The following is an 18,693-nucleotide window of genomic DNA, read 5'->3' as shown; positions in this document are numbered from 1 at the left end:
CATGCACCTTACGTCAGAATCCCATGTATATAAATTCAAGAATTGAATGCTTGCTTGTCATTTCAGTACTCTGGTTAGCTTAGAGAGGCTGTGTATATTGTATGAGTATTATCCATATTTACCTGCTATGATATTGTCTATTCTAGAAAAATACACTGAACACCAACACTATATTGGTCATTATTTACCCGTTGGTGATTCCGAATTTTGTACTGTTTTAGGATGATTCTTACTGACATAGTACCATGTGCATTTGAAGTATAGCTAAATCTATGGTGACCCCCAGTCTACTCTGGGGTTTGCCTTATTGCTGAATCCCTGAAAGCTGGTGGGCTCATTTTTCTGTACAAAACACAAACAAATACCTTCTCCGCAGTGAGAGGCTTTTGATGCTATTGCTGCCTATTTGTTTTGTTCTCCGTAAATGGGGTTATTGATGATCATGGGAATTGACTCTGTTCTTCTACCTATAAATGAGTGCAGCCTGTTATCCCCTAGTGGCATTTAATCTTGTAGGTAGCATTTCTGAGTAGCTCAAGACTGGGGGCACAATCTGGTCCTTGACAAGAGGTACTGACAGGAGAATTTCCCCTCTGGTGCAGAGCTGGCCTGTTAATTATTGTTATGTTGATTAGCAATAACAAATACACATCTGCCCACTATTTCTTAGAAACTGCCATGGGCCATTCCAGTTACTGCAAAGTCAATAAACATCTATTGAATAGGAATTGCCAGGCAGCGTCCCCACAGGGCTATGGAAGTAGGGCTAGAGTCAGCCTTCCATGGAGAGGCTGTGTTCACGGGAGCCCAGGCTCTTCTTCCCACTCCAGGGATTCATTCCACAGACTCAGCCAAGACTACTTTGAGGTGAGGCTGGACCTGACTCCTACATCTGACATCAAAATCCCAAAGCTTCCGAGAGACAGGTAGGCTCAGAACCAGGTAAAGCTGAAGCTTCCAGAGTGGCAGAGGTTCCATCTAGAACACCTACTCATCCCCTGCGAGATTCGGAAGCCAGGAGGGGTCGAGCACTGTGGGAATCCTCTCAGAACTCGCCGCATGGTGTGCTTTGTGTCTCCCAAAACAAATACAGAGCAGCATGTTATTTTAAGATAAAATCAACTCAAGGCCATGAAGTTATGACTGTGTCTGATAAAGCTGGGCCACGTGAGACACAAGGCCCATCTGTGCCCTCAGCCCCACAGTCACTGAAAGTTAAAATTACTGGGCATTCTTAACGCCACACGTTTTCGTTAAATATAATGTCGCCAGAAATAATAAATGCCCTGGGACATAAACTTAAAATAACATGAGTTTCTCAGTCAAAGTAATCTTTAATTTAAACTAAAAATAGCCTAGACAGTAGTTGATGTCAGCCTCAAGTATCTAGGTTCCTCCCTGTCCGATGCTAGTTAATCAAACTGTAAAGTGATGAGCCACTTAGCGTGTAAACATTTGAAAGCAGATCAAGCGTGATCTATATTAGAGACAAGCTCCAGAAACCCAAGAATCCCACTCGGCTGATTTTGCTGACTGGAACATTCCTTGGGGAAGTCCTCTCGGCCGGCAGAGTGAAACGCTCACTGGACATGGTGTGCTTCAGTCGGCCAGATCCCTGTAAGGAATATGGAGTTGCCAACAGCACAGCCATCTTTTCTGAGTGCTTTTGTAACCATCCTGTGTGTCTGCTGAATCACCAGATTCTCTGGCCAGGAGAAGAGGCCCTGTGGGAAGAAGGAGCCCCTTTCATTTGATAACCAAGTTGACCACTGAGAAAACTCATGAAATTTTCTTCCATAAATGGTGAGACCATCCTCCCAGGGCTTGGGTCTCCTCCCGTTGTAGTTTTTCCAAGCAACATCCATGTTTGAAAAACCCGTCTGGTAGCTGCCCAGGAGATCCCAGCCAGGGAGAGTGCGAGCAGCTTGTCCAAGTGCACAGTTAGAATAATTAATTCATGTGTTGATCCTCCATCGACCTGTGCCCCAGGTTTGAAAAGTTCTCGTTACCTGAGGTGGGAGATGCCTCTGATCCTGGCCAAGGTAGGGAAAGAGGTTTTAGAGAATGCCTACAGGGAGAGTTGTTTCCTTAAGGGACTTGAATATTTCTCAAAGTAAGATAATGCTGTATCCATTTGGTGAATGTGCAAATTTTGTAACGTTTGACACTGCAGCTAATGAGACCCTATTTACTTGGGGGCTGTTCCAGGAGAAATGGGTTTTCTGAGTGGGGTATTTGAGGGGCAGTGACCCAGGCAAGTGCAGCCTCTGTGTAAGTTCCCAGATGATTTTCCCCGGAACCCAGCTCATGGTTCCAGAACCTGTGGCTTCCTGAAACCATGCATGTTCATTAAGAGGCAAAACGTTCCTTTCTCTTAGGCTTACATTCCTGAATGTTTCACATCATTGATACAGTGAAGGCCTTGCATTTGCCTCATTGCTTCCAAGTGCAAGATCATGTTCCAAGTAGAGACTCTAGTCTGTGACTCAGACTAGGACTCCAGGGTCTGTGAGTTGTGACCCTTATGAAGAGACATTGTTAATGCTGATAAGGACCATGCCTGCCAAGGCTGGAGATAGCAATTTGACCTGGTCCACATGCAATGGTTACACCATGAGATGGCAGCTGGAGCCACTTTTTTCATGAGACATTTTATTTCTATAACCTCTGTACATTTGGCAGAGTTCATTGAAATCATCAAAACTTTCAGAAGACCTTCTCATTTAAAAACTCTCTCACCAGTTTCATTTAAAGAAAGAAAATCAAACCCTAAGTCAAATTTAAGATAGTTGACTTTTGGTGTCCTTTGCTAAGCGTACTTGAAAAACCAATCAGTTCCGTCAACAGTTAACATGAAATAGAGAAAGAAAAAGCTACCAGGTAGAAGAAAATAAAAAGCTGATTTCACCTAACATAACGTCCTTAAGGTTCACCCATGTTGTTGCATATTGCAGAATTTCCTTTTTTAAGACTGAATAATATTTCATTGTATGTATAGACTGCATTTTATTGATCCATCTATCAGTGGCTGTTTAGGTTGGGTTCATATCTTGGCTATTGTGAATAATGCTGTAACTGAACGTGGGAGTGATGTCTCTTGGAGATTCTGGTTTCAATTCTTTTGCATAAATATTTTGAAATAGAATTGTTGGATCATACAGTAGTTTTATTTTTAATTTTTTGAGGAATCTCCATACTGTTTTTTTCATAGCATCTGTACCATTTTGCATTCTTACCAACACCATGCAGGGGTTTTAATTTCTCTACATTCTCACAGACATTTGTCATGTTTTGTATTTTCATAGTAAACATCATGAGAGGTGTAAGGTGGTATCTCATCAGGGTTTTGATTTGTGTTTCTCTGATGATTAGTGACGTTGGGCATCTTTTCATGTGTCTGCTGGCCATTCGTATGTCTTCTTTAGAGGAATGTCTTCTCAAGTCTTTAGCCCATTTTTAACTGGGTTGTTAGTTTTTTTGCTATTGAGTTGTAGGAGTTTCTTATATATTTTAAAACTTAATCCGTTACTTTATGCTAAATGAAATAAGCTAGTTGCAGAAGGAAAAATACTGCAGGATTCCACTTACATAAGGCATCTAAAATAGTCAAATTTATAGAATCAAAGAGTGGGCTTGTATTGCCAGGGGCTGGAGGGAGGAGGAAGGGGGAGCTGCTAATCAGTAAGCATCGAGTTTCAGTGGAGCTCAAGAGAGCTGCTGTATAGCATTGCAATTGTAGTCAACAATACTGTATTGTAAGCTTAAAAACTTCAGAGGGCAGCTCTCATGTGAAGTGCTTTTACCACTATAAAATACAGTTAAGGAAAATGAACCTCAAAAAAAGAATTCATACTGAGAGTGAAAGTAAAAAGAATTTTTTTGGTGCCAAGGATGAATATATTTTTAAAATCTTTTTTATTTGTAACAGGATTTTTTAAAGCTGGATGGAGATTGCTTTCTCATGCACTTGTATATAAATAAACATTTTCTGTTGCTCACCCAAAAGTAAAGTAAAAAGCTGAGTAATTGCATTGAAAAAACAGAACTCACTTTATTCAACAAAGTGACCATTAAGCGGTGGTTCACGCCTGTAATCCCAGCACTTTGGGAGGCCAAGGTGGGCGGATCATGAGGTCAAGAGATTGAGACCATCCTGGCCAACATGGTGAAACCCTGTCTCTAGTAAAAATACAAAAATTAGCTGGGTGTGCTGGTGCGTGCCTCTAGTCCCAGCTATTCGGGAGGCTGAGGCAGGAGAATAGCTTGAACCCGGGAGGCGGAGGTTGCAGTGATCGGAGATTGTGCCACTGCACTCCAGCCTGGGCGACTGAGCAAGACTCCATCTCAAAAAAAAAAAAAAAAAAAAAAAGAATATAGCTAAACTATTCTCACTGGCCATATTTGTCTGATAATTTCTTCAGTCTTTCTTTAACCCTAATTGGATGGATACCTGACACCGAGGCATGAGGACGAGACTGAATCTAACGAGAGGTGGCTTTTGCCGTTCTGCCGAGCAGTCTGCCACCATGCCAGATCAACACACTTGTCATGGATATGAGTTCTCCAGTATTTTTTTGGCACTTTCTTCGCTATTAAACAGATAATTCATTCAATAAATATTTTTGCCAAATGCTCGCTTTGCACCAGTTTCTGCTGCCCTGAGAAAATAGGGTGAGTTGAAAGAGCCTGTGGGCCTCCAGTCAGGAGGGTCTGAGGTTGATAGAGGCCCAGACCAAGCAAAAATATGACCATCTATACCTAGGTGGCGATGCAGACTCTCCCTTTTCAGAATGACTGTAGTTGTTCACTGACCAATTAAGCAAAAAATGGATTCAAGTGGAGAAATATCAAGACATTACACGTAGGTGCCTTAGACATTTTGTTTTAACTTAAGCTATAAAAACATTAGTTTTTTTCACCAATTTTGTAATGGAGAGGGAAAGCCTCTTCTTTGAGGATGGGTGTCTGCCAGTTGGACTTCCATGTCACCTTCTGATATGGTTTGGCTGTGTCCCTACCCAGATCTCATTTTGAATTGTAATCCCAGGTGTCAAGGGAGGGACCAGGTGGTAGGTTGATTGGATCATGTGGGTGGTTTACTCTGTGCTGTTCTTGTGATAGTGAGAGAGCTCTCATGAGATCTGATGGGTTTGTAAGCATCTGGCATTTTCCTTGCTCGCGCTTCTCTCTCCTGCTACCGTCTGAAGTAGGTCTTTTCTTCCCCTTCACCTTCTGCCATGATTGTAAGTTTCCTGAGGTCTCCCTGGCAGAACTGTGAGTCAATTAAACCTCTTTCCTTTATAAATTGCCCAGTTTCAAGTGTGAAACACTTTATAGCAGTGTGAAAATGGACTAATACACCTTCCTCACACAAAGCATGCCTATAATGAGAATTTGAATCCAGTTTCTTTTATATATGCATGTGGGGGGGGGGGTGTGTGTGTGTGTGTGTATACACATAAAAAGGATTGTAAAAGACTTATGAAGCAGCCTTGGAGCAGATTTTTATGATTTATTCCTCATCTTTCACAGTTGTCTTGCCCACACCCAGTTGGACAGCAGTCTGTCCTAGCTACTGGCTAAATCTGTTTTCATGAGAACAACAACTTGGTGTTTGTCCCCATATTTCATTGGTTAACCCAACGTGTAGCCACATGTATGAATTGAAATAACAAGTATCACTGACATCAGTAGGTTTAAGAATAAATACAATGGAAGATTGGTAAGGATGCCCCCCTCCACTGATGGGGAAGTCACGTGTGGGTGATCAGAGAGGGCCCCGCTAGCCCAAAGTTCCAGAACACATGAGCGCCAGGCAGCGGATCCTCCAAAGGACGTGGGTGACTTTAGCTGATCCAACTCCACGTGAGAGCTGGCCAGGGGAGCATCTCTGTAGGCAAAAGGGTGTGGGGGTGGCCTGCAGGCATGCAGAGAAGACAGGATGGGTTTCTGTTCGGGAGACACCACCATTAGGCAACAGGCAGGGGAGTTGACAGAAGATGGTCAGACATCTATGAGCAAACTCGGAAAACGTGGCTCTAGAGCAGAATTTAGAAACCTCTTTTATCATTATCTCTGTCAGTGTTCATCTCTTCTCCCAAGCTGGCAGTGATTTGAGGTCTTTTCCTTGTGGTCCGTTACCTGGCACTTGGAAAGTGTCTAATATTTTTGAATGAATGAAAGCACATGTTCTTTTTTGTTGTTGTTGTTCCACTGATATTGTTGAAAGATGGTCATCCTTATACACATTGGGTCATAAGAACTCTGGGTCAGCAAACTGTGGGCCACTGGATCTTGTGTGTTTCATGTCTTGGCTCACCCCAGTGAGGGCACATGTATAAGCTAAGATCACTGTTCAGCTCACAGTGTGATGAGTCCTCCAGGCCTAGACAGGCATCCTGGTATCTCTCAGGTATAGCTGAATAGGGAAGGTGACAGGTATGATCTTGATAGATGTGAAAGATAGAAAAGCCATATTTTGTAATGAGTTCGAAGGCTTAGATTCAGAACATTCTATAAGTCAATGTCTAGGATGGTACCCAGTGATTCCCGTTAGCACAGTAATTATCTCTAAGGAACAGAAACACCTAAACCATGAACATTGGAATATTTAATGTAAGAAAACAAGTCTAACCATCAGAAGCGTAGAGTTTAAGAATTATCATGTCACAGTTAATTATCAGAATTAATATACTTTGTTGATTTATTGTTATTTAGTGAATGCTATTAGTGTCTGTCATTTGCTCAATTTATCTTCATTCACTAAATAAGCAAATCCTCAGCCTCTATTTCTGTGAAAACACATGACTGTGGGTCTGCTGTGTGAGAACCACTTTCACCTTACATCAGTTTTTGTTTTTAAGACTTGATTTACCTTAGCATGGTCCGCTAGCACCAGGAACTGGAAATGAGAAGCCTGTAGCATAAGCATCCCTCTCTCCTTCTCCTTCTTGGACAGCTTGGGCATGAACCACGACGATGACCACTCATCTTGCGCTGGCAGGTCCCACATCATGTCGGGAGAGTGGGTGAAAGGCCGGAACCCAAGTGACCTCTCTTGGTCCTCCTGCAGCAGAGATGACCTTGAAAACTTCCTCAAGTAAGTCCTGGAATTATTCTATAGGATTAATGCAATCGAAAGTACTTCCAAAAGATGAAAGTATTGGAGTCTCAGCAAGTGTGAAGTGGAGAAATGACTCTCTTTTGGGATTTGCATCTAGCCTCAAGTGGCGGTCAGCACAGAGTGTCCTATAATGGCAAGGACATCTCCCACGTGCATCTGCTCCAGCGATGGGCGCACAGTGGGTGATCATTACATAATTGCCGATCGATTCAAATGTCAGTGTAGTCACCCTGTCTTGAAAAGAAACCCATTTCATTCCTCTGCAGTGCTGTGACTGTGTGGTCACCTTGGGGCGCCCCTGGGCTGCTGCAGAATGGAGCATTTCCTGGTGTGGAGATGAAGGCCGCTGCCCTAGAGAGGGAGTGAATTTGCTGGGGGATGAGGGGTGGGTTTGCTCAGCTTCCTCACCTCTGGGGAGGGGAGGGCTGTGTTTATCTCACTGCTACTTTCTTCCCAGAAGGTGTCTGCACTCTTCCATTCTCAGATTTCTGTGGAAGAATCGGCCATCTGATTTCAGACCTTTGTCACAGTCTGTACCCGTGGACGGTGCGGGTCCCTTAGTGTCAAGACCTCAGGGTTGGGTTTACAGAGTGACTATGCAGACCCTGGTCACTGAACTACTTAGCCGTATTAATTCATGCACCCTGGGAGACGGCAGTGAGTCGGTGAGTCTCACCTGCAGATGGAGCTTCTCAGTCCAGTAACACATTCAAGTACCCGATGAATTCAGGATGTAGTGGCAAAGGTGCCATCCTGGGTCTTTTTTCATGACGTTCCCTGTTCATGGGGAAATTGTTCAGTGGTAAACCAGCTTAAAAATGCACTCATTACTTTTCATGTAGTCTACTTCCCACTGAGTATTTGATACCACAGATATTAGGAAATGCTGTGAGCCCCTTGATGTTATTTCGCTTTACCCAGAAGGGTCATGGCCACAAGATGGGGTGGGTTTCTTTGTTTTATTTGTTTGTTTCTTGAGATGGAGTCTCACTCTGTCTCCCAGGCTGGAATACAGTGGTGCGATCTTGGCTCACTACAACCTCTACCTCCCAGGTTCAAGCAATTCTCCTGCCTCAGCCTCCCCAGTAGCTGAGATTACCAGCATGTGCCACCACACCCAGATAATTTTTGTATTTTTAGTAGAGATGGGGTTTCGCCATGTTGGCCAGGCTGGCCTCGAACTCCTGATCCCAGGTGATCTGCCTGCCTCGCCCTCCCAAAGTGCTGGGATTACAGGTGTGAGCTACCGTGCCCGGCCAAGATCGGGTGTTTTTATTTGCTTATGTACACAGCACTGGTCCCACTGGTGACAAGTAGTGTGTGTCTGAGCCCAGAAGAAGTAAACCAGGATCAGTCTGTGTCTTGTGTTCATGCAGCTCTTTCCTTAAGAATCTTAGCAAGTGACTGGGTTTTCTGCCTTAAACCATCTGCCTTTAGAAATTGAGAAATAAAAGCATTGTAGTAAGTAACCTCCTTTAGAGCCAGAGCCTCGCAATCCCCAGTTCACTTATTCATTTATTTATTTATGAGTCAGAGTCTCGCTGTCTCACCCAGGCTGGAGTGCAGTGGCGCTGTCTTGGCTCACTGCAACCTCAGCCTCCTGAGTTCAAGTAATTCTGCTTCAGCCTTCCAAGTAGCTAGGACTACAGGTGGGACTACAACCATGCCTGGCTAATTTTTGTGTTTTTAGTAGAGACAGGAGTTTCCCCATGTTGGCCAGACTGGTCTTGAACTCTTGACCTCAAGTGATCCACCCACCTCAGCCTCCCAAAGTGCTGGGATTACTGGGTGAGCCCCCGAACCCAGCCCCCAGTTCAGTCTTTTAGAGACGCACCTCTTATTGTAAATGAATGCTCCCATCCCAGTTGAAACCCTGAAGTCCTCAGCAGGTGTTGCCAGTGGCTTTTAGGGATAGCGTGGTCAAGTGAGACACCGAGGGTCCCACAAGCACTCGAAGAGAACCTGAAGAGTTGGAAATAAGCACTTTGATTTTATTTAAAGTAAAACAAGTCTAACTTATACTTGTTCTTTATTCGTGGTCGTTTTTGCTCAAAGCCATAGTCTAAGGAAATACGATAATCTATTCCAAAATCATTTTCATCAAAGAAAGCTTTCAAACTCCCCAGTAAATTCCATCGGCCTTGTGGATGTCGTTCCTGCGCCCCTCCCGAGTCTGCAGGTTCTTGTTGCCTTCAGAGCGAAGATTCACATTTGGCCTTGTGGAAAAGAGGAATGCACAGCAAAAAAGCACAGTCTGTGTGTCCAGTGCTTGCATCCTTTTTCCATAAGGAACGTAGAGGTGCCTTCTTCTCAGTGACTGAAAACTCAAAAAAAAAAAAAAACCTAGGCAGCACATTTGCAAGTCACCTTGCCTCTCGGCTGTTTCAGGTCAAAAGTCAGCACGTGCTTGCTAGTCACGGACCCCAGAAGCCAGCACACGGTACGCCTCCCGCACAAGCTGCCGGGCATGCACTACAGTGCCAACGAGCAGTGCCAGATCCTGTTCGGCACCAACGCCACCTTCTGCAGGAACATGGAGGTAAGCAGCCGTGGGAGGGCTGGCTCGGGACAGAGCATGGATCCAGCCCTCCCACAGCAGGTCTGGCTTCTGCTGGAGGACATGGGCAGTCACACTCAGCACATGCACATACACACACAAGCACACGTATACATGTATATGCACACACATGTTCGCATACAGAGACATGCATAAACACACCCTCACAGGCATTTGCACATGTGCACCCCATATAGCCATACACACATACACACCTACACGTGCAATTGCAGGCACACATCTGCACACAGTCCCCCACATGGGCACTTTTGCAGGGGAATGCTTTAGGGTTACCACTGACTCTGGTAGCCTAACATTTTAATATGGAAACCTTAGGACACTAGAGACGCAGGACACTGTTGCCTGACTTCAAACCCTGCATGGATCTACAAGAGGGTTAAAACTATGAAACATTTGAGTGTATCAAATTGGGAAAATTTAACAAGTAATAAATTGATTATATGATAATAACCCCATTAAACAGTTACCGCTTATTGAGCAATGCCTGTGTGTTTGGTACTAACGCTTCCAACATGTGTGATCCCAATTAGTCTTCACCGTAGCTCCCGAGATCCTGTCCCTGGTTTACAGATGGCAACACCAAGTCAAAGTAAGCAAACATTGAAAATGGCTTGGTTAGTAGGTAGAGGATTTGAACTCAAGTCTCATTCACCCCCACGTGCACACTTTTTCACCATGATGCAAACAGCAAGGTCTGTAGGCTTGGCTGGTTTTATGGGTGGGGGGTGCCAAGAGGGGCATGTGGGTACCCAGGGCAGGGCAGTCTCCATGCCTGTGGCCATCTGTGTAGCAGACAGGGAAGGCCCTGGCCACAGGGGAAGGCCAGGAGCCTGTGGTCCACCTGGCCCTGGCAGTGACAGGGCTAGGGGAGCAGAGCCTGCACCATCCTGTGGAGAAGGAGGACAGAAGTAGGGGAACCAGCTAGGGTTATGTGGAACTCAGCAGCCAGACAGCAAGTGGTCAGCCTGAGGGAGAGCTGTTCCAGCACTGGCACTCAGAAGTACACCTGGTCCCAAGGAGGATGTGTGGATGGCTGGGCAGGTTCCTGGAACAAGCACTCGGGAGCAGCACCAAGGCACACAGGTACATGCAGGCTGCCTCCAGGATGCGGTCCCAGTGCCCATTAGCCCGGACTCCTGGAGACAGATGCTGCCTCTTGAGTGCTTCCTGTCTAAGTTAGTTTAGGAAATTGGGAGAACCTGCAGGTGGGGCATTGCCTGCCACCTTTGGGGTTGCAAAAAAGGGCAGCTCCTTAAAACTAGGCTGTTGCCTCCTACTGGCTGTTTCCCCAAAAGACGTTTATCCACACTGTAGTGCTGATTCTGCCCTGCCATTCCCCTGGGGAGCATGCCTGCGAGAGTCCCCTCCAGAGACCAATGGGAAGCTGTCACCCATGTCAGCCTCCCACTGGATGCCTGTACCTCCTGCCCCCAGCAGCAGGGTTGAAGGACACCTCCATGGGGAGATGTGATGGGCCCTAGGATGTGGTCGTTCCCAGCATCCTGCAGCGGTGCCCAGACTCACCATCAGCCACTGTGGCTCGAGCGTGAAGGCTCTCATGTACATACACAGTGACACGGTGCCTGCCAAGAGGCATCCCGTCTGCCTCTTCAGTCCCTGCAGTGTGTGGATGGCACCGAGATGCCAGGAAAGAGCAGGTTTCAGGGAGTCCCTTGATGATGTGGAGACAGCATGAGATTGTGTGGATGGGATAACCAGGGAGGACGTCGAGCAGAGAAAAGGGCCCCAGACACAGGGGCTGGGGAAGTGGATAGTGCCCAGCTGAGTCAAGTGACAGAGTGGTCACTCTGCCCACTGTGGAGTCCTCCGCAGTGCCAGTGAGATGTGGCGGGCCGGGCTGAGCTGGTCCTACAGGGCAGGGTTAAGTGGGGTGAGGGCTGGGCAGAGACTGCCTGCTCCATGAGAGCTGGAGCTATTTTCCCTTCTAGGAGCCAAGCATTTACATCCCAGTTGGATGAGGAGGGACAGAGGGAGGGAGACACTTGTACTGGGGACTCACAGTCTCCCAGGCTGGACTTTGTCCTTGCTCTGTCACACACAACCCTGACTGCAACCCCAAAGGCAAGGGCTTTTAACCCCATTTTAACAGATGAGAATATAGAAGCTAAGAGAGATTAGGAAACAAGCCAGGCTCACCCAGCTGGAAAGGGGTGGGCTGGAAAGCGAGCCCAGGGGTATCTGTTACTGAGGGAGGAAAGGAAAGCTACTGTCATTCAAAGACAGACCCCAAAGAGAGGAGGCAGGGGGTGTGGTATTTTATTTTCCTTCAGAATCATCTTTTCATTAGAGGAATTCAGTTAGAGGGCAACAAGCAATGATTCGCTCAGCTTTGTGACTCCTTTCTCCCTAGAAGCTCAAAATCCAAATGCATATCAAGTGAGATCTTCCCATGTGCCTTTTACATCGAAGCTGAACATTTATTCCTGGGCTCCCAAGGAACTGCAAAATATGTTTTCCTGCTTGCTTTTGCCTTGAGAGTTTCACCAGCAATAAAATAAGTGTGTTTTTCCCTCTCCAATAACTAGCAGAAAGGATTTCTTAAGGGAGTGATGGAATGACAGTCCCCTTGGTGGTCACCAGCCTCAGCTGGTCACTGGTGATTGTCCTGCTTGCAAAGCTAGTGACACTTCCTTTAGAGGAATCTGACTGTGCGGTAGCAGTGACTGTGCACGCTGGAGAAAATGTCACGATTGTTAGAAACAAATGCTTGTTCCTCAGTGCCGAAAAGAAGAACTAGCACTCAAAGAATTTTCTCAGCAAAAGATAGAAAGTGTGACTCATGGATGGAGCAATGGCGAGAGCACACCTGAACAAGGGAGGGGAAGGGGTTCTTATTCCTGACGCAGGTAGCCCCTACTGCTGTGTTATTCCCCTTTTGGCTAGGATTGGACCGCACAGTCTAAGCTAATTCTGATAGGCTATTTTAAAGAGAGCAAGGGTATAAGCCAGAGTGGTGGGGTGAGCAGTTTGGTGGGAAAAACAGTTAGGAACAGGGAACTAAAGGTGACTCAGGTCAGAGCAGGTGACCAGGGGTGACTCGGGTCAAAGCAGGTGACCAGGATGAATCAGGACGGAGCAGGTGACCAGGGGAACAGATGTGAACTACTGATTAAAACTGGTGGAAAAGGTTGTTTATGGAAACTACGAGGAAGTTAAACTTTAAAATGGAGGACAAAGAACTGAACATACTGACATACTGATTATTTGAACTCTATCCAACACACTCATACTCTTTTGGGGAAGAAAATACAGAAGACCAGATGCTTCCCTGTGAACCCTTTGAGAACCAAGGACTTGGGGCATGCTGCCCTAGGCCTGGGACATGTATCAGTCAAATCCAGGTGAAGACGGTGCCACACTTCAGGGCTCCAGGCCCTGCTGTATCGACAGTCTGTGCCTTCCCTACTTTTGTAGGACTTTGTTGTGGTTGATGTTGGGTATGGCAGGAGAGCATACATATGCTGTTATCCCTCAATTCTTCCCTGCAATGCAGCCTTGCTGGTGCGGGTGTGTGCCCCCTCCTTTCTTCCTTCTGGGCCTCATCCTGCCCTATGCCCCTGCACTTACTCTATTCCAGCTGTACTGGTTTTCCTATTCTTCTTGGACCCCACCAGGGACACAGTTGCTTCATGCTGGCTGTTTCCTCCTCCCTGCACTCTTCTCTCAGTTATCCACATGACTAATTCCCTCACCATTTTTGAGTTCTGTTTTTTGGTTTTTTGCTTCTCAATGAGGCCTACTCTGACTACCCTCTTTAAAATGACAATCTGGTACCCTCCCCTGCCCACCTGTGCAGCATCCACATCTCCTAATTCACAAGAAACATGAAGAAATCTGGAAAAATACTCATTATAATCAAATTGTTTGAAAGTAGTGAAAAGGAGAAAATCTTCAAGGAGCCCGAGGAAAAAAAGATAAGTTATATACAGATAAAGGTAAAACTGACAGTACACCTCTCATTAGAAGCAGTGTAAGTGAAGGGACAATGGAGAAACATTGTAAAGTACTAAAATAAAAAAGGCTGTCAGCCTACAATTCTATACCCAGCAAAAATGTCTTTCAAAATTAAATGTGAAATGCAGTTTTTCTGAAAACTGAAAAAAATGTATCACCAAGAGGCCCACATTATAAGAAATATTAAAGGAAATCTTCTGCAGAAAATGATACTAGGTGGAAATATGGATCTACACAAAGAAATGAAGAGCCCTGGAAGTAGTAATTTCGTGGGCAAATATGATAGATTTAGATATACTCAAAGTCTTCAAAAGATCATTGATCATTTAAACAACTGTGTTTTATGAAAAACAGTAAGAATATAATTGTGGTAGATCTTTATGTCCTATCCTCAGCACCTGTGAATGTTACTTTATATGGTGAAAAGGACTTTGCTGGTGTGGCTACGTATCTTGAGATGGGGAGATTGTCCTGGATTATCTGGGTGGCCCAGTGTACTCAAGAGTCCTTACTAAGAAGGAGGCAGGAGATCAGAGTGAGTAATAGGAGATGTAGCAATAGAAGCATGAAGTCAGCGTGATGCAAGGAAGGGGCTATGAGCCAAGGAATGCAACAGCCGTGAGAAGCTGGAAAGGCAAGGAAACCTCACAGCCTCGCAGAAGGAACCAGCCCTATTGACACCTTGGCTTTAGCTCAGTGAGACTGATTTTGGACTTCTGACATCCAGAACTATAAGAGAATTGTGTTGTTTTAAGCCTCTAAGTTTGTAGTAGCAGCAACAGGAAACTAATACAGATTTGTCGTGGGAAACTAATACATTCGTTAAGGGTTTTTGACATACGTAAAAGTAAAAGGTGTGACATTCGTACAAAGGCCAGAAAGGGAGAAATGGAAGCACATTCGTGCGCCTCATCATGACGTTTCAGTCAGTATCAGCTGCATACATGATGGTGATCCTATAAGATTATAATGGAACTGCCCCGTAGAGGTGTACCATTTTTAACCTTTTATACCATATTTCTATACCTTTTCGATATTTAGATACACAAAACACCATTGTGTTACAGTTGCCTACAGCAGGCAGTGGTGTAGTAGTAGTAGTACAGTACCATGCTATACAGGTTTGTAGCCTAGGAGCAATAGGCTACACCACAGAGCCTAGGTGTGTAGTAGGCTATGCCGTCTAGGTTTGTGCACTCTATGATGTTTGCACAATGAAAGGACTGCCTGATGCATTTCTCAGAACGTGTTCCCATTGTTGAGTGATGCATAATTGTATACTGTTACACAGTTTTTGTACTATGTATGAGGTGGAATAATTTTTTTTTTTTTGAGATGGAGTTTCACTCTTGTCACCCAGGCAGGAGTGCAGTGGCTCGATCTCAGCTCACTGCAACCTCCACCTCCCAGGTTCAAGCGATTCTCCTGTCTCAGCCTCCCGAGTAGCTGTGATTATAGGTGTGCGCCACCACTCCCAGCTAATTTTTGTATTTTTGGTAGAGACGGGGTTTCACCATATTGGCCAGGCTGGTCACAAACTCCTGACCTCAAGTGATCCCCCCGCCTCAGCTTCCCAAAGTGTTGGGATTACAGGCCTGAGCCACTGCGCCCAGCCTGGAATAATCTTACATAAAGGCAGAATGTGATGAGTTAAAGATTAGAGTGTCAACTGTAAAGCAACCAATACATAACAATAGAGTTTTAGCTAATATGCCAAGAAAGAAAAGAAAATGTCATCATATATTGCTTATTCCTGTGATTAAGCACATTAGAAACAGATCACGTCAGGATGGATCATAAATGCATATTAACCATTTATACTCCATTCCATTAATAAACGTATACAGTTCTCATTACATTAGGGTTCTTGACATGTTCAATTTAGATGTGTGTCTTTGTGAGGCAGGCCCCATGACCATCCTGTATCTCCAGAAAAACAGCACTAATGGTCCAGTTTTCTCATCAGCAGTCACACCAGTAATTTCATGACATCTTAAGGTGCCTGCAGTTACTTCAGAGGGAACTTCGATGCAAAATTCTCAATAATATTCTTCAAACCAATGTTGGCCTCCTTTAATATGAAAAATACTACTATTTGCTAGATGCTGTAAAACGAAAGAAAAATGTTCATAGTCAGTAATTTTAGGGGTGAAGGAATTAAAACTCTAAAAATTTGTAGGACTCTGTTCTCTTAACCCCATTCATATGTAGGAATTGAGAACACTATTCATATTCCCAAGCCCTGGGCCCCCCCAAAGACCATTGCTGAGAACTGGTAAGCCCCTCACTGGTGTTCCTGTGTGCAGAGCCTGAGGGCAGCTTAGAAAAGCACCTGAGCATTAATGGGGCAGCAGTTTTGGGGGATGTGTGTGTATGTCTGTGTATCTTTTATCTTAAAATTTTCTAGAACTTTAAGTATATTATGAGACAAAAAATGATGAAATATGACAGAGGCTGGACACTGCCAAGGGAATAAAACTGTGAGCCACACCAGTGCTGAGGAGTTGAACATTTGTTTTTTATTTTTCTGAAATATAGAGAAGTAAGAAAAGAAACTGGGTAGATTATGTTTTGAGAAAAACACTATCATGACTAGTGATGGGCAGTTTTCATTTTGCTGCTGCCTCTTCTGAGGGAAAATAGCTTGCCTGCCTCAAGATGAGCCCACCCTGTTCCCTGGCAGGAGGGAGAGGCCCCCCTGGTCTCGGGTAGTATTTCTCATCGACACACGTGTGTTATTGTGCCAAAGCAGGACTGCTTACCTAGGGTCCTTGGATAGATTTCAAAGAATTGGTGAACCAGCGTAGGAAAGAGATTACACTTTTCATTTTCTTCAAGTTCTAATGAAAGTTAGTATTCTCTTCCGTACTGAATGTTGGCGGTAAACCACAGCAGTCTTAGCCATACCCGTGACTGCCACTGTGATTAGGAATCACAGATTTTTTTTTTTTTTTTTTTGAGATGGAGTCTTGCTCTGTCACCCAGGCTGGAGAGCAGTGGCACAGTCTCGGCTCACTGCAATATCCACCTCCCAGATTCAAGCGATTCTCCTGCCTCACCCTCCCAAGAAGCTGAGATTACAGGTGCCTTCCACCACACCCAGCTAATTTTTGTATTTTTAGTAGAGACAGGGTTTTGCCATGTTGGCCAGGCTGGTCAGACTCCTGACCTCAGGTGATCCACCCACTTCAGCCTCCCAAAGTGCTGGGACTACAGGCATGAGCCACCACGCCCAGCCAAGGAATCACAGATATTTTTATACCATGTAAATTGTGGCCGACATCTCAAAACATTGTTTAGACTCTTCACCAATTCAAAATTATGGTGGTTATTAGACCCAGGGCCAGATCTTGTTATGTGTTGACAAACGCATATATTACTATATTACAAATGTAGAATGTTTTATATTTTGAAAACACTTCCAATTTAATTGTTTTCTTGGTTATCTTATGTATTTTATAATTATGCATTTACCACATACCCTGAGAAGGCTCCATCAGGTGCCTCCAGAAGCACAGAATGGCCAGGTGCTGGGTGGAATTTCAAATGCGGACCTTCTTTCTGACTGGTCCTCTCTGTATGTTCTTCTGCCACTCGCAATTCATAGCTGTTTTAAGACCAATCAATTTAAAGATCATTTCCCTACTCAAAGGTGTAGGTAAATAACCTTGGAAAAGCATTTCTGCAATTGCTTTAGGAGCAGTCTAGGCTTCAAATATTAACCAGGTTGCTGGTTTCTCAAACATTTGCATACCGGAGAACTGAGAAAAATTAAAATACAGTCCATATTAATTCTTAGGACTCTGGAGGCCCCCACACTATCACCACTGAATGTCTGTCTGCAGAATGCTAGTATTGTAAGGCTCAAAGCTGTCTATGGAAATATGAACTAGAAAAAAAATTGGCATCAATAACTGGCATTTGTTGCAAAAGTTATTGGCAAATACAGCTGTCTCCTCTTTTAGCCAATGGTAATGTGATGTTTTTAATTCAATAAAGCATTTCAAGAAAGTCCAAACATAAAGTTATAAACATTGGATGGTAAATATTTATTAGAAAGGGGAAATAAACTTTATGCAATTAGCCCAATCAGTCTTTTTTATGATTACAAGTTTCTCCTGTCTGTCAGCAAAGTCACTGCAAAAGAAAGTTGCTATTTAACAACACTTTCAAGCTATTTAAGCTCAGATATTCTTCCAGGTGAAGCAGAGGGTGAGAAGGCCCAATGCAGGCGCTGTCAGCTGCAAGGAAGAGTATGTATTGCTGCTAGAGACGGAGCAAGAAGGGGTGCAGTTAGGGTCCTGTCCTGACCGTGATCCCTGCCTCACAAAGTCCCACCGCTTTCTGACATGAGAGAGGTGTTCATCTGCCCCATCACCACCACCCTGGTCGTGGAGGCTTTCAGTTGAAGGTGCTGTGTAATGACCACCCACCCCTTTCCCTGCTGCTTCCCAGGAATGCATTCCGCCATCATGGCTCCAAAGCCCAGGCATGGCTGCCATACAGTAGTGCTTGGAAGGGATGTACACTCTTCTTGTTAATTGCCACGAGCATGTATGTGCCCGTATGTCATAGCATTCACAAGAACCCGAGGTGTGCATGTTATGCCGTTGTTTAAGAATGTTATTGAGCACAAAGCTGTCAGCCAATCATTTCAGGAAGACAGGATCTAGACTGGTCATAGGCATTGGAAGGTGTTAGACAATTGTTTATACCTAATATTCCCTCCTTTCTCTTTTCCCGTTAATTGCCTTTTGGTACAGCGTGGAGAAGCTTTCTAGATCACACAGTGCCTGAGTGTGATCTAGTCAGGCTGCCCAGGGCCCCATTCTGCCTCTGTTCTTGAACAGGTTGCCTAGTCTCACTATGTCTCAGTCTTCTCATCTGCAAAATGGGAATATAAACTCTACTTATCCATCATTGTGAAGTCATGAGAGTTAGTAGTAACTGAATTAAAGCACTTAGCATGTAGCACACACTCAATAAATGTTAGGTAGTGTCCATTCTCTGCCTCCTT

The 18,693-nt window shown here is 44.7% G+C and overlaps 1 protein-coding gene across 3 annotated transcripts in view; it reads left to right on the top strand.

Annotated features, from left to right (window-relative positions):
- Positions 1-18,693, top strand: part of ADAMTS17 (ADAM metallopeptidase with thrombospondin type 1 motif 17) — a 367,718-nt gene that overhangs the window by 177,613 nt on the left and 171,412 nt on the right. For all 3 annotated transcript variants that reach the window (XM_024232909.3, XM_063716750.1, XM_063716751.1), the window contains 2 exons: positions 6,959-7,099; positions 9,512-9,662. In XM_024232909.3, the coding sequence (XP_024088677.2) occupies positions 6,959-7,099; positions 9,512-9,662 (292 nt within the window). The remainder of the gene's footprint in view (positions 1-6,958; positions 7,100-9,511; positions 9,663-18,693) is intronic.

The sequence above is a fragment of the Pongo abelii genome, chromosome 16 (assembly GCF_028885655.2).
Source record: "Pongo abelii isolate AG06213 chromosome 16, NHGRI_mPonAbe1-v2.0_pri, whole genome shotgun sequence".
Taxonomy (NCBI): domain Eukaryota; kingdom Metazoa; phylum Chordata; class Mammalia; order Primates; family Hominidae; genus Pongo; species Pongo abelii.
The sequence above is the reverse complement of the archived record's forward strand: the minus strand, read 5'-3'. Positions and strand labels throughout refer to the sequence as shown.